General features: G+C 40.5%; 1 protein-coding gene across 7 annotated transcripts in view; it reads left to right on the forward strand.

Moving 5' to 3' along the window:
- The window catches only part of tox2 (TOX high mobility group box family member 2), a 118,101-nt gene that overhangs the window by 63,906 nt on the left and 28,971 nt on the right, over positions 1 to 25,224 (forward strand). For all 7 annotated transcript variants that reach the window (XM_031301789.2, XM_031301785.2, XM_031301786.2 and 4 more), the window contains exons 3-4: positions 4,677 to 4,736; positions 20,412 to 20,699. In XM_031301789.2, the coding sequence (XP_031157649.1) occupies positions 4,677 to 4,736; positions 20,412 to 20,699 (348 nt within the window). The remainder of the gene's footprint in view (positions 1 to 4,676; positions 4,737 to 20,411; positions 20,700 to 25,224) is intronic.

A 25,224-nucleotide genomic window follows, 5' to 3' on the forward strand; every position in this document is an offset into this window, starting at 1 on the left:
TTTAAAAAAAGAAATATGATACTGAACATGAACTGGTTGCAGCAGATAAAGCTACTCTACCTAGAATACAGTAAAAACTGTAAGACAGTAAGAGTACAAATTAGCTCCTGGTTCATAATTTTCTCCACTTTTAAAAAAAACTTCTATGGTGTAATTTTGTAAGGGAAACTTATTCTTTAGTGGATGCATGATTTGGACAGTTTTGAGATGCCAATATAGATGTGAGTCCTTGTCTGATGGCTTTGGAAAGCTACATTTCTGATATGTGGTGTTCCAGTCAACAGTTGTTTTATTACCTGGATGACTGTGGTGCACTTCCTGCATCAAACTGACATTGGTTTGGCTTTACGCAAACACACAGCTATTTATAGCATCTCTCTCCCACTTTATTTTCTCCCTCCCATTCTCTCACTCTCATGTATTTGCATTTCTGCTATGCAAACAGGAGTCTGGTGTCAAATGCGTCAGTTGTACAGGCCGTACTTGTCACTTTTCTTTCTCAAGCCTCAATCTATCTCAAAATGTCTCTCCTTCGTTCTCTCACTCGACATGACTCCCCTCTCCTCCATCTCACTGTTGCTTTCCACCTCTCTCTCACCTTCACCCTCTCCTCCCTCCCTGCTTCACCCTCTCCCACCCCTCTCTCTCTCTCACTCTGTCTGTGTTTTCCTTTGCACAATTGTTTTGCTGTAGATTTGACCGCTATGATTAATGACCTCAAAGCCTCAGGAAAGCAAACAGAAAGAGACACGACATGCTCGCCCTTCCCTTACAAACCTCGCTTTTTCTCATATGTCAACTGCTCGTATGTGCACACTGAGCACATTATGACTTCTGAAAAAAAAAAAAAATAAAGATCTACATAATATGAGTCAGATTACACGAGAGGAAGATTTTATATGCACACATTTTTTATCTGATTTCTGCAGACAACAACCGCCACCTGACAGCGAGAACAGCTTTCCCAGACCATTGCTGTAAAGCCACATACATTATTAATTTGTTCTTAGTGCATTTTTATTTGGCTCCTTAAATAATTGTATACATTTTGTTATCATGCATCTCTCTCAGCTTTTGACATTATTTTCTAACATTTCAGAGGTTTTGTCATTTTCAAGTGTTCAAAATGTTAAATGAACCTTAGAGCACAGATGAAATGAACCTTTTGCTCAGATTAGTCAGATTAGTCACACTTAGAGGTAGGCGTTCAGGGGCTTGCTAACGGACTTTTAATCTATTGATACGTGTTCACAAGGACGTTTTTCTTGTTTTTTACGTGGTGGCCAGCACGAAAATGTGAAGTAATGTATTTCAATAGGAAGCATATTTCGTAGTCACAGCACGAAAATGGTATTGAGTAGTATAAAGAGCCGAAAATCCACGTAGGGAGGTTGGTCAGGGTGGTGGATGGGTCAAACAACACAGGACTTTCACCCGGGCATCGCCAGCGGCCGTCTCCCGGCGTGTGAGGCGCCCTTTCCCTGTAGTGTTTTTCGTAATCCCAACCTCCGCCATCCCGTTACTGTGGCGTGTCCCCAGCGGCCGTCTCCCGGCGTGTGAGGCGCCCCGTCCCGTTATTGTCGCGCGTCCCCAGTGGCTGTCTCCCGGCGTGTGAGGCGCCCTTTCCCTGTAGTGTTTTTCCTAAACCCAACCTCCGCCATCCCGTTATTGTCAATTGTTGCGCGTCCCCTGCGGCCGTCTCCTGGCGGCCGCCTCCCGGCATATCTCCCGGCGTGTGAGGCGTCCTTTCCCCGTAGGGTATTTCTTGCTGGCCACCACGTAAAAAAAGAGAAGAACGTCCCCTTGAACACGTATCAATAGATTAAAAATAACGTGACATTTACACAAACTGCCGTGAAACTGGGTTGGACTTTTATAACACAAAAGAAACACGTTATAACCATTATTCAACTTTTTTTCTGTCGAAATCTCCCATGTGGAACTACTACTGTAAAGTAGATTTTTGATATAATTTAGCAGGTAAATAACAACTCATAGTTACTAAGAACAGAATAAAATGTTTTGTGGCACAAGCCATTTGACAAATTGTCTTAAATTAAAGCTAGCTGCCATTTAGCTTAGCTTAGCATTAAGACTAGAAGCGGGGCGAATTAGCTAGGAAGTCAGAAAGTCCTGACCAAAGAATTCTTCCCAAGCATAACCTGTAAACCCTGTAAAACTGCAACTTTTTGATTTTACATTTCCTTTGTGTGTACAGATTAAACAAAATAGATATAACTTGTGAGCTTTAGAGTTTTCTAAAGTTTCCAACTATTTCAAGTCTTTGTAACTTGCAGCAAGAAAAGCATGTTTCCCAAAATGTCCCATTCCTTTTAACGCACTTCCCGTTGGAGTAGGTGTATTAAATGTATGTGTTAGCCACGGCCCCCTCCTGTATCTGTACTGTAGAATAATTACAGTACACTTAGCTTAACTGGCTACTGTACTTGGTAACCACAAAGAAGCGGGAAATTATTATTTTTACCTTTTCCCTCGATTTAGATATTGTTTGTTATTCTAACAACTCTGCCCTCAGTGACTCACATTGTGCTGCAGGAGCACCACCACAGACTCTGGTTTGCTCTTTGACATTCTGTATAATTGTTTTCTACTTACCCTGTTTCGCTCATCGACATCTGGTTTGCAGGTGTGAAAATAACCTATTCCAAAATACCGTCACTTCTTGCACGATGTGATTAGGATATGTAAAATCATTTTCCAGGAGCAATAAAGCAAGTGATTTAATTTTCATTGCAGAGTACAATGATTATTCCTCCAGCAAACTAATGGTGCTATCAGACAGAAAGCACTGCACTAGAAGTAACAGCTCGATCAGAGTCTGAATTATAATGCGGAAATGGGATTGGGGCTTCAAATGGAATAATGTTGCAAGGAATTCTTTTTGTAGTTTGTTGGAAAGATAGAAACAAAAATTCAAGAAAACAAAACAAATCCCCTCAAAAGTGAACTGAAAAACTACAGTAGCTACAGTAGATTTAGTCCCTGGAACACAGCTTATTACAAGAACATGGCTATAAAAAAGATTGTGGCCCATTTTTGTGTCCCTGCCCACAGCTTGAGAAACACCCCTAGTTCTGTAAGCTACTGTAGGCACATATCCATCCTGTTACTTGACCTTACAGTAGCAGCGGAAATTCATCTCGGCCACTACTTGCTGTCTTGAGGTGTGTTTTGTATCCTCATAAATGGCTGGTGCCAAATCGTGTCAGACAGAGAAGCAGGGAAGGCCTCTGGGAGTGTGTGTGTGTGTGTGTGTGTGTGTGTGTGTGTGTGTGTGTGTGTGTGTGTGTGTGTGTGTGTGTGTGTGTGTGTGTGTGTGTGTGTGTTTCAAGCTGCGGCCTCTGGCTGTGACCCCAGTGTTAATCACACTACAGCCAGAACAACCACAGGCTCTATTGCCACTACTGCTGCTACAGCCCTCCTCCTCTCAGACTTGGTTTCTCTCTCATTCATGCTCTCTGTTTTTATTTCTGTCTCTCTACCCACCATTCCTACAGCATCTTTGCTACTGTACCTCCCACTGATACATAATCGCTACCCACTCCATTGGCTCAGGGCTACACCCTCATCTTTCTCATCCCCATAACCTCAAACCGTCACCTTTCCTCCAGCCTATGCCTCCCCTTTAGGCTTCTTGAGTTCAGTGTTTCTGAGCTCTGGATTAGTGGGGTTGCCCTGTCCTCATTTCTTTGGCAAAGTGCAAAAGCGCTAAAGGCTGTTCTCACCTCTGTGTAGTCTCAGTCACTAGCTGGGTGGCTGCTTCGCAGGGTTGCTGAAAGTGGTGATTTGTGATTGGTCAGCTATGTTACTAATTGGTAAGGGTGGGAAACAGCATCTGTGTCTGGTGGGCTTTCTTAGATTTCAGTATTTGTCAACCTCTATTATGATTGATGGCCATTATAATGATCACCACCTCCATTCTAGAGATTTTGGAAACCCCGCACTTCGGTACAAATAATGTCGATCAGAGCGAGGAGCATGAACCACCTACAGCTTTCCAAAAAAATGTCAATTCCATAGAAATCATCTTGATTTCTTGTCATTGAGTCTGACCGAAAGTAAACACGGAAAGTAGGTCCCTGGAAATTCCTGTAGCTGTTTTAGCAAACTGCGTGGCACAGCAAATCAATTTCTGGGTCAACTCATGGCTGACTTACCTGTCACATGCCGTTTGATTATGTTAATGTTGCCTTTGACTGGCCAACTTGCTGGCTGACTAACTATATGGCCGCTGGTGTAAGTGTTCTCAGTGTTGTGATAATCACTCTGTTGTGCCTTTGTCGCCCTGTGACACCCGTGGAATCACAGCCGTAAGGTGTGTGCGCACTAACACACACAACCTCAGGCTGTCGGCAAGCTGAGACTTAGAGTGTGAGTTACACAAGCTTTGACAGAGCATAATTATACGTGTCTCTAATGAACTGTAATTACTGACATCCACCAGAGCATCGAGGTCTATAAGCCGAGGACTCGCAGTCATTAGGCTGCAGTGTTACACTGTTTCTGTATCTCCACTGACTGAATGAAAATCAGTTTTCTGTCCCTGTTGTGATGTGTTAGTCTCTGCCTAAATGTTTCTATATGTCTCTCTCTCTCTCTCTCTCTCTCTCTCTCTCTCTCTCTCTCTCTCTCTCTCTCTCTCTCTCTCTCTACAGTTTGATGGTGACAACATGTACATGAATGAAAACAACCATGATTTCCTCCCGCCAAACCAGGTGTGTACAAATCCTGCCTCTAATGGAATACCTGCTCTTTTCATCTGTTCCAATGATCGTTGCCGAGCCATTTTCATTCCACTATTGTTCAAGCTTGTTAGGATGGACGACAAAGTATTGTTACAGAAACAACCACTGAGTTATATGACATCGGCTGAAAGCAAAGGGACTGAAATCTCTCAAAAAATATTCCAATTAGTTTGCCCATGTTTTATGCTGCAAGATTTAACAGAAATACATATTCAACGCATTCTGCACTCTATGGGTGAAATATTCCCCCAGAATAATAATAATAATAATATTAAATAATAATATAAGTGTTAGTGGTCACAGTTGGGAATAAACAGAAACATTTCTTCTTATCCCAGAACCTGAAGTCTAAATACAGTCAAACGATTCCTCTTTTTATTGGTTATTGTTCATTTGGATTTGGATTTTTACTCACACTACATAGCCTACAGTGAACTGTAAAACAGTTACAGTATGGCAACCCAATCAAATAACATCAAAAACAAATACATGACATACAAGCAAACAGAAAAAATAGTAGTAAAACATTAAAATAATAATTCTCAATTTATTTGCACTCTGCAAAAGGAAGTTAAAATTTCTTATAAAATTTCTTAAAAACCCGTGGCCGGGTTGGATCAGTGGGTACAGCAGGCGCACGTATACTGAGAGGTTTATGCTTCGAAACAGAGGTCCAGGGTTCGAATCTGACCTGTGATGATTTCCTGCATGTCTTCCTCCCCTTTCTCACCTAGCTGTTCTGTCAAATAAATAGGAGAAAAGGCCAAAAAATAATCATAAAAAAAGAAGAAAATTCTTAAAAACCTTTTTTACTAGATTCTGAAGTATACAGAGGATATGGTTTTAAATTGTGACGTAAAATGTTAAAAGTATTGATGGCTCTTCCTTGATAGATACAATATTTGTTGTCTTTTAAACACTTAAGCAGGAGTCTATCCCAGCATACATTAGGCAGAATTAATTAAAACACACTGGACAGGTTGCTAGTCCATCACAGTCTACGTCAGGCTGTCAATTACATTTCTGTTAAATAGGAGGAAACCAAAGAAATAAAAGCAGTAAAGATATCCAAATTCCAAAAAAGAGTGCTGGGACCTTCTTTCTGTGAGGTGAGAGTGTCAACCATTAAGCTAACTCTGCCATCATAAAATTCAAATTCACTTTATTCCAATTATGCAATCATCCGCTGTGCTCCTTTGGTAAAAGCCAAGCAGAAAACGTTGCTTCACTCTGAGTGAGTTTTGACCTTATTGCAAAGGATTTATTTAGTTAGAATAGAGGGGGAGTCAGCGCTCTTCTACAGTACATGGCAACCGTGCCAGATACACTGTAGCACAGCTGGTCATGAACAACTGGGAGACCATATGGTTGTGTTTGGACAGGGGGATTTGTGAAGTTTGGGAATAAGCCCATCTGACATACACAGGGAAGCAGGGAATTTGTCCCTGTCAATTGCAATTATTAGAACCGACCCATAGGCTACAGTAGTTCTGTGTTTCTGTTGCATTTGGTGTTTTGCTTAATTTCTTAATGCTCTTGTTTGTTAAAGTGTGGCTGATGGCCCAGAATGAGAGGCATGCTGCTTCTTGATTCCCAAAATGTATTTAGATTACTCTGACAACAAATATTTCTGTTACAAAGGGATTTTTAGTAGGATAGTGCTATTATCTGACACATTTATCATGTTGCTACTTGGCTGTCTAAAAAATCTTAAGAACCACTGCTTTTATCGCCCATTTTCATTCAGCACATGTACTTTAACTGCAGTGCTGATTGACTGATTACAAGTCGCGCTGATGTGCACAATGTTCTTCGATGAATTACTGAGGGACAGATAAAACATCGCAAATGTGGCATGGACGATAGACAGAGGGAGAAAGGGAGAGAAAGGTGGGGATCAAGGAAGCAAGAGAGAAAGAGACAGAGAGAGGGAAATAGCGCGAAACACGGTGATGGGATGAGAGACGATTTTGCTTTGCTCTGTGTTATACTTTGTTTACTCAAAATCCCCTCATATTTGACATGTGCCTTGCTCTATTCCCCGCTTCACCAAGTTTAGCCTCTCCTTCCTTCTGACAGCTTGAATCAGGGAGGGCCTTAGGGGTGGACACACACTCCGACAACAAAACATAGAGATGGAAGAAATAGAAAAAATCACTGATCTGCACCACCGTAGCCGTGTCCTAATTCTGCACTACATACCAATTCTAAGCAGATTGTAAGTATGTAGTGCGTTCACCTAGTAAAGTCACAAAGTATATTCAAAAAAGTCATTATGCAGACTAAAAATGCTTCATTTGTGTGGACGATGGGGAAACAGCTTGAGGAAGATCTTGGAAAACAAACAAATTAGTATTACATCTTTGTGAATTATAATTGACTGTGGTGACCCAAATCCATATTATTGACACACGTGTACAGTATAATGTATACTATATCCTTATACTGTTTCTGGAGTTAGATCACAAGAAATTCAAATAATTGAAATACCATTTTACTGCTATTTAGACAGGCGTCGATCAAACTGTGGCTTCAGAAGTCAACTGCCAATTGAACTTAACAAAGCAGCAAAATGTTTTTCCAAAATATGTTTCTGGAGCCGTACCACCCGCCTGACCACCCACTATTAGTTTGAAATGTCAAGCTGTGAGCAGCTTCTCGATTTTCTTTGTGCACTGCATTGTGGGAGAACACTGTACATCAACAACACATTGATAAACAAACAAAAATGTTTTTTTGTTAGTATGTACACTGACTGTTTTAAATATACATTGTTTTTTTTCACTTTTCCAGTGTGAACATACTACATACTTAAAACCTGCTTAGTGTGTAGTATAGATTTGGGATTCAGCTGCCATTTGGTTGATGTCTATTAGCATTGTGTTGCATAACTTCCGTTAGTGTAAATTAGTAGTGTGCATCGATTCCTTCTAAGCTAATTGCAATAAAAGTATACTATGGCAATTATTAGTATAGTTCGTATTCTATGCAAGTGTGTTTCATTGGATTGGGTGTTGGAAATATGTTTAGGCTTGTGTTGTTTTTGCAGAGATAAAAATGAACAGAGGAATAAGACAGCTGCAGGGATAATTTTTTATTAACATTTTATTCCGGAAGATGTTGTACAGTATATACAGTAGCTGTATTATTCTCAATATATTCCATCTTGAATCAAAACAAATCATACTGCCTAAAGCTTACTTTTCTCTGCTTGCTGCTTTATTATCTCACTTTTTTCTCGGTCTTTCTTCCTCCCATTCTCTCTGACTCTCCCTCTTCTGCTTGTTTTCTCACTCTGTTTCTCTTTTTCTCTCTACCCCCATTGCATTTAAATGCATTTGGGTCAGCGGTTCCGCCTCCAAACTGTGAAAGTGTGTCTCTCAGTGCTCTGCTGTCTCTCACTTCAGTTTCTGCATGTAATCGCTCTATTTAATCTGGCTCACCTATATAAATACTTTTTAAAAAATTTTTTATTTTAACATAAGGTACTTTCATATAGGACAGAAGCATGGCCCTGTTGAGTAACTCTGGCCAACTGCATCGTATAGTGAGATGCTTAGATGGGTATCTTCTCGTGATGAGTCACAAGGAAACGGGGTCAGTGCCATTGTCATATCAATGTTCCCATGAGCATCGTCGTCTGACCCTGCTTAGTTCTCTGTAGTGTTTCTTCTAGTCTCTCTCTACCCCCCCCAGCGGAGTGACAACGTGTTAGTGATTCAATGACAAGGTCACGGACCCTGGTCTTGGCATCAACAGAGTCTTTGTCTGCCCCTGTGGCCACTGACCATTGTCGTGGCAACAAAGTAGGAAAGAGTAACCAACGACGAGAAGCTCCGGCTTGTTCCGGTGTCTTCGCAGAGTTTTTCATCGGACCCTCGAGCGCAAAAAAAGAGACACACTAGCATGACATTTCCACAGTGGAGTGTGGAAGAGCACCAGGCAGAGAGCCTTTGTTGTGTTATAAAGGTCTTAGTAGGCCTTCACCTGAAGTGGGATTTCTCCTGCTAATACTAAACAGAGCAGTACGGAGCGATGCGATCAATGATAATGCACTGTGGTGATGCCTTCTCATAGCTCTGCAGCAAAGTGAAAGAAACAGTATACTTCATCAGCACTTTACCTTGACAATGATTTGCTTTGATGTCTTTCTCCCTGACTTATGAATTAATTTAGCAGAACTGCTGTTTGAGAGAAATATGTCACAGAAAAAAAGAAAAAAAAAAGAACACGAGGAGGAAATGGAAGGTGGAGGGGGTGGAGTGAGAGGAAGAGAAACTGCACAAGGGAATAATTCAGCTAATGGAGTGACTGTTTGGATATTCAGCAGAAGTAGAAACAGAGATTATGATCTTGCAATTAGCGTAACAAGGTTTTATTGATTGGCTGCCGCTGTAGCGTCTTTGCTGCCAAGACACTGCATGTGGTTTTAACATGCACAGTGTGTGTGTAGCCCAGCCAGTCACACTAGTCCGACTACTACTAGAGCAGAATCCAGCTCCGTGTTACCGTCGAGCAGTGGCCATTTCCTGAGCATCAAAGCTGAAATATTATGGATTGCCGAGTTGAAAGGGTCTGTTTGAATGCTTGATGATAAAGTGGACTGCATTTGCATTTCCCACTCACTTTTAAGTTAATGCATTGCCCTCTTTCCTCTTTGAGTAAAATGCAGGTATCAAAAAGGCGGCTTCTGGTAACGAGGGATTTGAAAGTTTGTCTGCCTGTTTTACATTTTGGGAGTTCAAATGATGTTTTAACGGTAAGCTTGATGCTATTTCTCGTTTCAGTTATTTTATTGTAAGTCAATGCTGGCAGGGATTGTACTGGTCCCTTGGGTGTTGTAATTGGAATTAGGGAGGTGGTTGAGTGCCAACAGCAGATCTGTGAGACACAGAGAATCAGAGACAGATTGCAGACCGATGGAAAGGTTTTTTTTTGTTGATATGGTAGCAAACAGATGTGATTATGATTAAGTTTAGAAAACACACTGAACACACGGACAGACTGCACTTATAATGAGGCCTTTGTGTTATTTTCGTTATTCCTAAATGTTTTTAATGAGAGATTTAGTGGTGTAACAGACACGATGTCTGTCGCACAGTTTTAGTGCCTCAACTTGCAGAAATTGATGAATATGATTTAGTCCTCCTCCACAGCTCCCATGTGTCTCTCATCTTTCCCCCATATGTTTCTGATGAACCATTGTAGAACATGATCCCATAGTCTTTTATGTCCAACCTTTGACAAATCTATCACCTCGTCCCTCTATGCTCTGAATTAAAGGCTCATTCCACCTTTCCAGTTTAGATGAGTAATTCTCTTGTTTGGCAGCAGCCCAAAGCCCAGCCAGCCCGTCTGGAACCTCGGCGGAGCCTGATTGGTCAGATTCAGTCGTGTGTGACTGACAGGAAGCCTGCTGATTGGGGGAGACGGTATCTTCGGATCATTGCACTGATTAAAGCCTCGCGGCGGCGTTTTGTAAACTCCCGCCGTTCGGGGTCCCCGCACCAGCGCCCTGGCCCTGCTGGTCTGAATTACAGCTCGGCCGAATTAGTCTGATTTACAGCTTCCTCCCGCTGTTTAGATTGGAGCTGGGGACCAGAGTGGTAGGCACCTCCTCCCCTACACTTCCACCTGCCCCCTACTCTGCCAATTGATTCTCTCACTTTGTGTCTCACCCTCTACTCGTCACCCCAATCTTCCCAATCCCTTGTCTGTTCCCCCTTTTATGCCACCTGCCCTGATTTACCTAATTTAAACATACTTCCCTCCAGTTCTTCTCACTTTCCCCTCTCTCCCCTACTCACCCTTTTTGTCTCCCGCTCTATCTTTCTTTGTTTTCTGCCTTCCTTCCACCTCCCGACAACCCATGTCCCCACTCTTCCCCTTATCCTCATTTTCAAATGCACCCCCCACCCACTCCAAACCTCATCCCTTTACCTTTCCCACCCAGTACTCTCCCACCTGCCTCCTCCTCTCTCTCTCTCACACTCCCTCACTACATCTTTTGTGAAAATGAAAACAAAGAGCTGCCTGCCAAAATATTTATATAGCTGTTTGCTGATGAAGCAGAGAGCAGAGACAATGCAAAAGGATGTGCAGGCATATTTGTCGCGGCAGCAGAAAGATGGAAAGCTCTCTCCCTGTGGCCTTTTTACAGTCATTTGAACCCCCCCCCACCTCACCCTGCTCACTCACTCTTTCCCCGTTTAAAAGCCTTCTGTTTGAAATACTCATCTGACATGGCACCACATATAAATGCTGTATATTTGTGTAAGGCCCTCGCTCTGCCAAGCTGTCCATCCCCCTGTTGCCCCAGGTGATCAGATGAAACTAATGGCAACCTTAATGTGTTTGTGTAGGCCTTTCACCCCATTGGATAGAATGATGACAGACCAAACACTCACTCCTGTGTGAGAGTGTTATAAAAGACCAGTGTGTGTTTAGCCTTTTTATAACCACTGAGATTTTCTATCTTTTTTAAAAATAAAACGTACAAAGTTTGACTTGAACTGGTTTTCCCTTAAGGCTGCGGAAAAAAACTATGGGTTATTAAAGAGGAAAATGTTGTATTGAACCAAGATTCATTAGCAAAAATACTTGGTTCATTATCTCAGTATCTTCAAGGTATGAAAAAAGCCCTAAGCTGACATCGATCCATGTTGGCTTATTTCCTCTGCTGAGAGAAAGTATAAATGAGGTAATATAATTTTTCATATTAAAATGGTTAAGCAGCACACAGCAAATATATTGGTACAAAGCCTGAGGCAGACAGTTTTTATATTTTTTTATTTGTGTAGTTTGTCTAACACAGGTGAGTTAACCATGTAAAACAATAAAGAACCAGAAAATGTACACAATTGGAATAGATGCAGTTAACACCCCCTAGCTATTGTTTGTAGTTGAATTCAAAAGATTAAAAGTCTATAGCCATGATGGCAGCTCTGTGAGGCAGCCCGTTAACATGCTTACAAAGACAATGCTAATATTCTGTTACCATCTAGCATGCTAACATTTGCTATTAAGAACTACACACAAAATGCAGCAGGGACTAAAGCAAATGTGAATGCATTTGATCATAAACCAGAGTGCTGGACAATTTTAAATCCCAGTTAAGGGATCCCGAAAGTTATTACAATTCATCCTGAGGGCGAAATGAATGTCTGAACCAAATTTCATGGCAATATATCCAATAGTTGTTATATTTCAGTCTGGGTCAAAATGGTGGACCAACTGACCCACGTTGCCATCCCTAGAGGCACAGCGCTAGTGCGGCTAAATACTCCAAATATCAGGCCTATTAAGCTGTTCCTGTTTGGGTTTAACTCTAAAATCTTAGTCGTGGATATGCTGCGATGCTGGAGGTTCCTTTGTGGACACTTTTGTGAAGTGTGAGTTGCAGTGCCGAGCTAAGAGACAGGGATGTTCATTGACACTGGAGAGCTGTCTCCTCCACTCCCCTCCACTCCCCACCAGCCTCTTATTAACAATGGCACCAAGAGTACGAGGGTCCAGATGTTAGTCTCCTGCTCCCACCAGCTGTGCCAGCCTCCGATACACAGCCTCATTGACTCCGAACCAGGGAGGGGAGACACTTGAGAACACACTAACACCAACACCACACACACACACACACACACACACACACACACACACACACACACACACACACACACACACACAGAGCATTCAGTCTCTGACAGTATGTTTTTAAGAAAAGTCTTTTTTCTACAAAATGTTCAAAAAAGCATTCAAGAGCAATTGCACTCAGTTTTGTGCAAGAACAACTGCACGCAGACTCACATTTGTCACCCAGATTAAATGACACACACACACAAACACACACACACACACACACACACACACACTCTCACCAGCCACATGCACTTTACGCCCCCCTTCTCCTGGTGTATGAGTTATTTGTGGGTGACAGGATCCTAACAATTCTCAGTATAATGCACGTTTGTTTGGATGACTGCGCCATCAGCGCTCCCTTTGTTATTTCCAACATTGTTAGTCAGTCGGTACTGATCCACCAACCCGTTATTGTGCTGTTTTTTGTCCATTTACTTGTTCTTATAACAATAATTAATTTTGTCATTCAGACACAGTAGCGCCATTGTCCACATGTTAATAATGCTTTTGACAGTGAGCGTAGAAAAGTAGATAACTGAAGAGTCATTCAAAATTAAAAAAACAGTTGACTGGCTGCTTATATTTTGGCCTTGCCGAGTCTCCGGGCGGCCATAACTGTGCAGCAGCAGTGGCTGTTGTCAAGCCTCGCAGAACAGACAGTGGTTGGCCAATGTGCAAAGTTACTGTAAAACGGTTTCCCTCTCCAGGAGACATGGCTGCTCCAAACAGGAAGAGACAGAGGGGACTCTGGAAATAATACTGCATGTCTGACAATGTAACATTGCAATCCTAGATTCACCCTGTCAGGCAATAACTTTGATTATGGTCCTCATTTGAAATGTTGGATTCATATCATTCCCCATCCCCCCTTCTTTTCTGCTCCTTCTTCTCCATATTCTACTCCATCCCCCCCCTCCTCTCCCGTCACCCACAGCAGTATCAACATCGGTATCATAATCACTCTAGATGACTATTGGGAAACCTGAGTAATCGTGTGCACCCATGTTGTTTTCTGACCGCATTAGTGGAGATCACATTTGAGTTTTCACTGACACTCATCATTACTACAGCAAGGTCCTGAACTCTTCCAAACGCAAATATAAATGCATGTTTGTTTATCAAACAATAACACCTGCTGTTATTCTTCTTCAGAACAATTACTTTTTGTGTCACTCTTACTATGTGTTATATTCTATAGTCATTTGGGAGCTATTTAAATGTTGTTTGTGTTCCAGTTGAATGTTCAGCAATAATGATGTGGTTGTTGTTGCTGACAGCATTTCTCCATTAGTCTCCTCTCTCGCTAAAATCAAGTGTTATTAGACAGTTAGAAAAAAAAAAAAACATAGACAGAGAAAAACAAGAGAGAAGAGGGTCAGTGACACATTTTCAGTGAATCAAATTGATAAAGAAAGAAAAAAGAGAGTGGAAAGCAACATACTAGGCGCAGAAGGCAGCTAGTGTCTGGGCACTCACATCAGTTTGCAGAGTAAAAAGGAAGCGGGCGAGAGACAGACAGAAACAGAGGTACAAGGGAGGTTGTGTTTATTATTTGATAAAGCCTCCCTTATAACCTCAGCATGTTGTGCAATAGCTCTGGCTCTCCTTCAACTCTGCGGTGTGCCACTTCAGATTAGTTGCGTGTGGAGAAGGCCTGCCCCGTCTTTGCAGAATGCATTAGTACGCCACTCAGAGCCTCATACAGCCTAGGGTTAAACACAAATTATATCATTTCTGTCATCCAATCAAATCACACTGACCCCTTGACCTGCCAGATGAGTCAAATGCATAATGAAATATGACATGGCACAAAAGCTCTGATTCTAATCTGCTCTGACACGCGATCAGATGAGGATGACCTCCTGACCTGGACTGATAAGTGAGACGAGCTCTGGGAACAGGATACATGAGGGAGAAGAGGGGAAGGAAACATAAAAGAAACGGGGGGAAACATAAGCAATTAGAAAGGCTGGTTTTAGTCAATGGGAGGTTAGTTAGTAATCAACTCAGTATCTGGGGTGAATGGGGCCATCTGCATCTTCATCTTTGGACAGTTGTTATTCACTTCAGTTATTCTCACCATTCCCTCCATATTTTCCCTCCCATAATGATAAATAAGAAGCATTTTTTCACAGAGCAGCTTCATTTTCTTCTCACTTAGCTGTGGCCAGGGCTGAAGAGATAGTAGCTGGATTGTATTTCCTAGAAAGAGTACAACTTTTATTTTATTTTTCCCCCCCCGTCCTACACCCTCGCAGCCTCCCAATTTTTCTCTCTCTCTCTCTCTCTCTCTCTCTCTCTCTCTCTCTCTCACACGTTCTTCTCTTCCCACCCTCACGTCCCATTCATTCTCCGAACAGAAACTAAGTATATAGTGGTTTAGCATCCCCATCCCCACAGCCCCTTTCATGATTTCCAAACAGTAACATAGTGACAGATAAATAATGCAGCCTGGCTGTTTTAGAGAGAGAGAGATGAGATGACAGGGGGATGTGTGGGAGGGTGGGTTGATTGAGGTCCTGGGGATGTAAAGCAAGGACCAGAACTGTTTGGGCTCTGTGAGGGACAGGCCAGGCTGGGGTTGGGCCAGCCAAGAGAGGAAGAGGAGAGTGGAGGTGTAGGGTGGCTGTAACTGGATCTTTGGCCCTCTCCCCCTCCCTCTCTTTGGGCTCTGCTAGAGAAGGCTTTGTGGTGTGTTGATAATCCCCTGACATGATATTGTAGCAGAACAACAGCTATGGCTTTAATTAGGCTTGAGTTGACTGAGAGAGATGGAGGGATAAAGAGAGAGAGCGAGAGGAAAAAGAGCAGAAGTATAAAAAACAAACAGCCCAATAAACAGAAATAGCAGATCAGTTCATGCTGTTCAAGTGTTTGAAAGTTAGTGATCTTTGTAGTCTGACAACAGCTATTTGCCTCTGCTGTGTTACATTAAAACAAGAGCTCTGTGTACACTAATAAACAGGATCATTCGTAAATATACAATATAATCTTCCTCTGGGAGAGCGATGGCAGAGCGAATGAAAATAGATGATGCTTTCAAATTCTTCCCAAAGATAAATCCACCGTTTCCTTGCAAACCGGACTGCGTGGAAAGGAGCGATAACAGGGCCTGACTCCTGACTGTCTCTGTGTGCAGAGTTCTGCACGGTGGATACGAAAAGGTGTTGGAACGAAGAGTGTCGGTGGTAATGGAAGTGGTAGTGTGTGGGGGATTTTAAGCATAAATCACCACTGTGACAAAGCTCTCCAATAGGCAGATAAGTGCACATTAGTGGTAAGGCAGATCTGTCATCGTCTGTCTCTGAGCTGTCGGTCCCGCCCTCTCAAACGTCTTTTTATTAAAGCATACGATTTGACATACAATTCACTTGTACATTCTAAGAATTTTTTTATAAGTAATTCAATAAATTAAATAAACAGTAAACTTGAAGTGGTGCAGCATTAAAGCAAGGCAAAGCAAAAAAAAAAAAAAAAAAAAAAAAAAAGGAGAGAGAGACAAGTAACAACAATAATACAAAAACAGTGGCAAGAACACTACCAGGCTGACCGCGATCCCCCACATTATCCCATCCCCCCCGTCTACCCATCTAACCCCTCCCTATGTATCTCCACCCCATCCACCCTCCCTCACAGAGGCCTTCACTCTAATACCATTATAATTGTCATTATATCATGTGCTAGGATGCGGACTGTTGTACTGGAATTGTAGTTTTGAGGTATAATATAAGGGGTTTCCATGTTTTATTGAATAAGTTGAGCCTGTCTTTCAATGTATACCTTATCCTTTCTAAATGAAGTGTGTTAGTTAAATCCTCTAACCACATCTTAGAAGTAGGTACAGTTGTGCTCTTCCATAAGATGAGGATTAATCTCTTTGCTATTATGAAACAATAAGAGAGAAAGCGCTGCTGTGCCACACTAAGTTTCCTGAAGGTCTCCGATATTCCAAGAATGATGAACAAGGGCTCAGGTTTGATTGAAGTATTTATGACCTCTGACATAATGTTACATATATCAATCCAGAACAATTGGACAGGTCCCGCCCTCTCTCCCCGAAAACGCTGACTTGAGAGGACTTCAAACTCTGCATCTGTGTGGCACATAAGCAACCGGCCTGAATTTACTTATGCACTTGTTATGTTCTTATGTTTTTACTTGATGTCTAGCTTGATTATTTTGTTTGTGGGCTACCTATCAAAATGATTTTCATAAAATGATGTTCCCTTTTTGATAATATAGTAAGAAACTGTCAAATAATAAGACCAGGGCTGAAACTAATGATTTTTTGTCAAGAAATAGTGAAACAAATATTTATTTCTCAGAGCCCAAGGTAAATGTCTTGTTTTATCAGTTAAGAGTCCAAAATATATTCAGTTTACAATAATATAAAACACAGAAAAGCAGAAAATCCTCACATTTGAGAAGCTGCAAGCAGAGAATGTTCGGTGTTTGCGTTTTAAAATGGCTTAAACCAATGATCAATTATCGAAATATTACTGTATGCCAAGATCATGTAGTGTTTTACAAATACTAAATGGCATGCAGCTCCTTTTTTAGTGCATATTAATTATATATGACAATGAATCATTTTACAGAATTAATATACAATTAAATAGGAATTGGGTTATGTCCCAAATCCAGTTTTCTTAAGGTATTACAACATTACAACAATAATCTAATAAGAAGAAGAATGTACAGATGATGAGCCATTAGCCACAGTCAATATCATCTCCAGAAAGCCTTGAATACTCAGGCAGTATTACAGAGGGAGGGAGAGATCTGTGCCAAATAAAAGACAAGCTGGAAGGCTCCCCAATCAATGTTATTTTCTCTCTCAGTCCCAGACCAACTGTCTCTTCATCTGTTTCTTTCAAATGAAAGGTGTGCTGGTATGTAACACTTACAGTCAAGAAATTTGTCTCCTAATTAAAATGTTACAGATTGTGTTTCGCTCTGCTGCTCAGACTGAGCATTATTATTATTGATAAGAGGAGGAATATAAAGGATGTTTCAGTGAGAAAATAGAATGTGTGTAATGCAGCTTTTGGTAGGAATGTGGCCCTGACTATTGAAAGTAAACCCATGACGAGTACCTCATAGGGAGAAAATAAAGAGCAGGTTTTTGTTTGAAAAGCCAGCTCCATACTAGGACACATGCTGGTCTGTACGATCCATCAAATACATTGCCTTTGTTTGGATTTTACTTTTAAAGGAGAAAAGAGTATACATTAGCCAGGGTGTACATGTGGTTCTGTACATGCAAGCTCATTCTGAGTAGAGGCATATGAATAATTTATCTTGCCACAATCCAACTGGGAACGTCCTTGGTATTTACATTTTATCATCAAGGGCACTGGATGATCCCTCACAGCAATCTAACACATGACACATTCTCTGTCCGTGTCCCTTTGCACAATCAAAAGCAACGGATGGGACCGGGAAAATGTTTCTATAGTGTGGATATATATATATTTATACTGGAAAAACAAAAACTTGATGAAAATGCTAGATGATGACTAAGCGTGGCGATCTTCCGATTACACAGTGGTCACACGCAATTGTAGTGAAGCACGGTGAACGATGACGATGATGCGAAGGGACTCACTTTACACAATGGCTCCAATGTTTACAGCAGACAATTTAGTTTCCTTCCAACAATTATGAGGGAAAATGAATCTCAGGAAATGTTCGTTTTCTTGTCCATTAGACCAAACAATAACACTATCCCCAAAGGTCTACAAACACATCTGTCTTCAAAGGACAGTCCAAAAAATGTATATCAACTGGCTTGCAGGCTATGTCAGGACAAAGTAAATCAAATTGAGGCAATCCCACTTCTATTTCTATTCCTTCTTTCATTTGGTGCAACATGTAGGAAGATGAAAGTGCACTTTGAACGCTGAGTCTGTGTCTACATTCTTGATGCACAATAAAACATTGCTAACGTCCTTTTTTGTGGTCAAATTAAAGATTGGTGTTTTAATGTTTTAGGTATTGTAACTTAATGAAATTACTCTCATCTGGCTTTGGGCTTACTGCCTTAGATAAGTATGCATTTTAAAGACATTAGATACATTTTAATCCAACTGAAAGCTAATGTTGTAAAAAAAAAAGATTATTGGTTACTTTGTACTTTAAAGGCACAATCTGTGATCCGAATGGGGAAAGAAAGGCTTGCTCCACTGCTACATCACAAAACACAAGGATTAAAAGCTGCTATCACTTCAAAACAAACACCAACATTAAACAACAACAAAATCCACATCATTAATATTTTCTGATCTTGATTGATGTTCGTTTGCGTAAAACAGGCCTATTTCCTTATTACAAGCAGCTGAAAATGCTAACTTATTATTTGGAGGTCAACCTTTTCAGTTATATATTCAAACAAACCTGTAATTTATATGGTCACAACATTACAGAATGGTCCTTTACACTCACCTCTATAGAGAAAGAAGAAAAATGTGCCCTGTATCCTCACTCCTTTCTTCCATCTTCCCATGCCCCTTATTTTCTAAAAGTATCTGTTTGAGAGATAAATGACCACTCTGCTGCCGAGGATGACAGCCTACACAAAGATGATATTGAATTTATTTCAGAAATGTTGCAGAACTGACTGTTTGATGTATACTGCTAGACATGAATCATAAAAATTCTATTAAAAACCCCTTGAATGGCTGACACCAGAATATTATTTGTGATGATTAATTTGACTCAGTCATTACAATGGGAGTCAAGTTGGATCGTCTCAGACAAAATTGCTTTTCATTCCCTGTTGAATTTCCCTGCTATTTTTCTTTTCTTCTTGCACTGTGCGGAACTCTGATCTGATTGGACTTACTGTGTTACCGTGACAGCACAAAAATACAGAGGCTGTTGGTCTTCTTTATTACTGATTGCTGAGCATCAAATTTTTGTTCCAAAATGAGACGTTCAACATTTGAAACAAAATTACTTCTAACAAAATGACAGATCAGAATTTAAACAGTTTACAAAGCAATTTTTAGAATGGCAGGAAACTGAATTCATGGGTGAACAAGATGCAAACATATTAATGATTCTTAAGATTATGTTGACATCAGCCTTACTTGTTAGGTTACACAAAAAAGGTTACACAGATCTGTTTTAATGAATCAGCTCCAGACCACCGCATTGGATGTATTGACCAATTGGTCAGTGGATCCAAGCATAATCAACAACTGACTCGTCAATCTAGTACAGCAACACATGTTTTATCCTGGAATCCTCAGTATTCAATTTATCATTTTTTCTTCCTATCTAATACTCTGTAAGCAATAATACACACCCGGGTGTTCTCATATATAATGGGTGAGGCAGAGACAAACACCACTAGATGTTAGTTTTAATGAATTCCACTTTATTTGAAGAAAGAATTAAAAAAAAAATCCACCAGTTTGGTTTTGTGAATGGCTCTAAATAATGCGATAGTTTATTAGGGGCGTGAATTAGAGCTGTAGCAATTTGAGAGTGCTTTGTTTTTGCATTTGGGAGCAAATTTCACCATAGTTACCACATTCATCCAAAATTGACCAAGAATCCAAAAGTGAACTGATTTAAACTGCTGAATGTATGTTTTGGATTGGATTTGATGTTTCCTAATGAATTGTATTCCAATTGAATACCTTGATTGTATATACACATGCTTGTATCTTTGACTTTTGATCAAAGAACTAGATATTTTGAAATACAGTGCTCACCTTTTGTGATACTGATGATTCAAATGGGAGAGTTGTATACACATTCAAGTCTTGGAGGTGCTCCAGTTACAGTACCTAACATGGCCATATGCAGGAAATGAACAGGACATTTGGACCTCTTGGCGCCTAAAATAACTGTTCCTCTCTATCTAGTAACTCTATCGTTGTAAACTGAATGTCTACATCTGCAACCCATGTGGACTATAAGTTATGACTTAGCCTTAGTTTGATCTACGGATATCCACAATTTCCTTTTTCTCACTTTTTTCTCCTTGTTGCCCTTCCTCAGAACTACACAGGTCAGAGTGGCGGCGGCGGGGGAGGAGGCGGCGGCGGTGGCTCAGGCAGTGGAAACGGAGCCGGGGACGAAGACTACGAGATCCCCCCCATCACTCCACCTAACCACCCCGAGCCTCCTCTTCTTCACCTGATGGAGCATGACTCTACAGGCTACCTCTGCCACTCGCTGCAACACAATGGGCTCATCAACCCGTATTCCTACCCAGAGCTGCCCACACTCATGATGTCTAACATGCTGGCACAGGACAGCCACCTCGTCTCCAGCCAAATGCCCTCGGTGAGTAGCACTAAGTAGACTGAACCATTCCACGGGGGCCTTGTAACACCACAGAGCTGATATTTAAGGAGTGTTCATGATGGAGTCAGAGAACATTTTTTAGTAATGTACACAAATGTTTCGGACAGTTTAAGCCTTTAGTAACAGTAACAAAAATATTTGATACCTTAGAGGAAAGAGGGTTGGACTCAAACTAAACCCTTTTAGTTTGGGGTGTGATTTAAGCTGTGCTGGCTTTTAACAAAACTGTAGGACTTTGAAGATTTTGTTTTTTAAATTTGAGATACCCAGGAGGACATAAGGGCAAACTATTAACCCTCACACACACACGCACACATACGCACACACGCACACGCAGATACAAAGTTGCAATTTAGTTGCAATTTATCGGGAAAAAAGATGATGGAGCACACAAGAGATTGGACAAATTTGACTTTTAAAATGATTTTCAAAGCTTTTTGGATATTGCAAAAACATCCAAAACCAGCCATTTAAAACATCTCTCTAATATGAAACAGATTACAACCCTATAAGGTAAATGTAATTTCCAAGATGTGAAGAAGGGGGCTAAGTAGGGGGACTGAATGATTGTTCAGCTGTAGCCATGTCAGCTCTGATGCATGGAGAAAAGGATTGTGGGTAAATCCATCAGCGTCATATCTACCTTCGACAGCATGCATCGGTCAATCTGTCAAGCCTTCAAACATGAATACGCACTGATTACTCCCTCAGCTCCACACAGAACTACTCCGCTACAAATTAACATCTCTAAACCGTAATTGCATTCAGGAGAACTGCAGGAAATAGAGCAGGTTTCTATCACAACAAATTATATATGTTAAGCTTATGTGTAATGTATAGGCTGCAATAAGCAAAGGATCTGCATTTATCAATCTCTTATATGGGATACATATGGCTCCACATGGCAAGAAATGAGTAAACGGTGGAGTTCAAAGTAATGGTGGCTTTTTTTTAAATCCTATTCAGTGATCAAAATGTAAATATTGTAATAGAGGTGCACAAAATAACATGTATGGTAGGGTTTTATATTTGATTTAATGTTTCCTTTGAAATATGGACAGATGTGATTGATTTTTATTGATTGCAGCACTGAGAAAGAAAGAAAGAAAAGAAAAGAAAAGAACACATTATATGGTCAACAATATCAACATGTATGCAACGATTTTTGTGTTCAGGGTTTGTAAGTCAGAATATCATACCTTCATAACTTGATATTGACTGATATATAATAAAAAGATACAGAAATAGCTACACTACACTCGACAGCTGTGCTTTTCTGGTAAAATAATATATTGTATGCAGTGCATTATATAGTGCACATTTTATATTGTTCTTTTTCTGTCTGAGTCAGCCATGTGTTTAGTTTATGTTAATGAACAGAAAAGATAATCTGTTATATACAGTATGCATTAAATACAGACAGGTGCATATCAAGCATAATGTATTATAATGTTAATCATAAACAAGAGAGATAAGATTGAATAACCATCAGCATATAGCCAAAATCAAAAAAATAGATCTGAAATATAAACATACTATATATTATATATAATGTTGGAATATTCCCCCTGGGTATTGGATTCATGTGTCATTCATCTTCATATTCATTTCACATTTTGGTCATGACCTTTACTGTGGAGACAGTGGTTGATTGGCCAGTCGCTCGCTCGGCAGTCAGGATATTTGTTACTGCTACAGAGGGCCACACTGTGGTTTTAATAGATTGAGTATTTCAGGTTGTGGGGTAAAATGCGCTTTGAAATGTTTATAATGACACACGATATGAACATATAATCAAAACACATACACTTTAAATGCTGGTAACTGCTGGTGATTGATATTCTGTTTTATGTGGAGACACAAAGATAAATGCAACACATATTGATTGTCCAAATTAAGTTTATATTCAGGGTCATTTAGAAGCAAATAGATCAAGCAAAAGCCAAAAGAAATTACAGCTTTTAACCAGATTATCAGTGATCTTTAAAAAGTGTTATAACCTTCCAAACCTTGATATTTCTAACTGGCTCTGAGGGAAGCTCTTTGAACATACAGGAGACCTTTTCAGGGCTCTGCCTCAACTTCACTGCAAAAAGCAGCATATAAAGCGAACTCAGAAATTTCTAAGTCAAATAGGCTGCCTGGCGAAACTACCAAACCGTAGCAGAGGTTCATTTGTGCTGAGAACGGAGTGTCTATTAAACTGGTGCCTCACCTTGATACAGTCTGTTGAGCAGTGTAATTAAGCAAACTCTGCAGTTCAAACATGAGATTCTATCATAATGAATACCTCACTTGACATGGATAGATAAATAACGAGGGTTAATTCTAATTTTAGACTAAAAAATGCAGTATTTGAGTGCTACATGTAGATAGGAAGGGGTTTTGGTGCCATGGACATACTGTTTGTGTGTGTCCAAGTGTGTCTATGTGTTTCTGTGTCCTCACTATAAACAATATCTCTGCTGTTGAAATGGATCCACTACATCTGGAGGTCAGGCCTTATATTCAATCTTGAGCACATTGAAAAAAAAATCCATTAGGGTTCATCTTTCCTGCATCAGCCATTCTATTGTGGTGCTGCAGTGAGATCTGTTTTCATCAGGCAGATTCAATACGTGAGCTGGGCAAAGAAAAGAGTGCAATAGAGTTGGATGAAGAGGGGAGGGGTGAGGATAGAGAGAGAGAGAGAGAGAGAGAGAGGTGGGGGGCGGGGGGCACGGGGGGAGGCATTGTGGGGAGGAAAGCAAGAAGAAATTGCAAAGAGGAGAGAGGTAACTCTTATTCAAAATGAGCATATACCTCCAGTTTTCTGTACCTCCTGGATTTCATTATTAGATATTTTAGAGATAACTCAGTTGAGTGAAATAAGGTTATTCTATCTCAACAAAAGGCTGAGAGCTTCTGGTTTCTAAATGTGTGCCTACGTGATTCAAGTATGAGGACGTTTGAAAGTACTCCATTGCAGGTGCAACAATATAAACATAAAATAAATAGGGCGATTATATAACAAAAAGGATTTAGAGTAGAGAGCCGTATTACAGCAGCAATTGATCATAGTCAGGGAGCTGTTAGACACAATAGATAGTGCATGTTTTGTTTGTGGTGTTTGGGTGAACTGTGGGACTAAATGGTGTTTAGATCTAGATCTTTAGGTGGATGCAACAGTGGATTGTGGGTGTGGATCCTCGGACGAAACTATCAAGACCTTAACTCACATGTAAAATAAAGACTAGAGAATATTAAAGAGTAAGATTACTGTGTGTCCCATGAAAAGACCAAAACCAACAATGCGTTAGTCTGTCTCAAATACTTTCTGACTTCCCTACCCTGTCTGTGGTTTTCTGACCGAAGACAGATATACAAATCAGTCACAAATATTTTATTTACAGCAGCAGGATTGTGAATGTGGACTTGACACTGCCTATGTTCACGGTAAAGAAGGGACATGTTAGCCAGTGCAACAGTGGGCATCATTGATAGTAAAACAACAATGGAGGTCTTTGGCTACACAGGCAATACTTTAGTAGATCTAAATCGAGTGGTCAATTATGAAAATGAATCGGATAATCAGTCGTTTAGGTTATTTTTATGCAAAAGTGGCAAAATTCATTGTTTCCAACTTCTTTATGTGAATATTTGGAAGTTTTTTAATCGACTACAATAGAAAATTGATTATCTTTGGGTTGTTGTTGGACAAAACAAGCAATTTAAAGTTATCAACTTTGGTTTTTGGGAAATTGTAATTATGGTATTTTTCACTATTTTCTGACATTTTACAAACCAAACCGTTAATCAACTAGATGTCAAAAATAATCTGCAGATTAAACGATAATGAAAACAATTGTTCGTTGCAGACCCACTTGTTAGGATCAATACATTGTTGGATTTGGTTCATGGGATTTGTTAACATAACAAAACTACTCACTATTGCCAGGCTAATCCGTTAAAGGCAGTTTAAATCCTCAACAGGAACGACAGGAGTTAATGGAAGCTAACTTTCCTGGCCAACCAGGTGGTGACGTTTTAGGTTTTTTTCCTCCTCTGCTGACTCTCAAAACCTGAAAGACATAATTGATTGTGCTCTCCAAATTTTGAAAAGAGGCCATTTTCAATAGATAAGGTTGTTTTTTGTTTGTTTTTTCTTTTGCTGATGCTTATTGTGTTGCGGTCTGAAGCCCCTCCTGGCCAAACCTGATATCTTTCGGAGAGCTCTTTTCTCTGATACTCTGATGCACTTGGCAGGGCCTCTCTTTCTCTCTCTCTCTCTTCTCTCTCTCTCTCTCTCTCTCTCTCTCTCTCTCTCTCTCTCTCTCTCTCTCTCCCTCTCTCTCTCTGTTAATGCCCCCACTGTCATAGCATCTACAAGTTCCAAAACACATTAGACATTTAATAGCCATGCTCAGGTTGCATTGATCTTATCAACACAGCCCAAAAAGATACACATCTCTGCTGCTGCTAGTGAATCATTTCTGGATTCACAAGTGAAGTGGCCTTGTTGTTG

This window comes from Sander lucioperca, chromosome 6 (assembly GCF_008315115.2).
Source record: "Sander lucioperca isolate FBNREF2018 chromosome 6, SLUC_FBN_1.2, whole genome shotgun sequence".
Lineage (NCBI taxonomy): Eukaryota > Metazoa > Chordata > Actinopteri > Perciformes > Percidae > Sander > Sander lucioperca.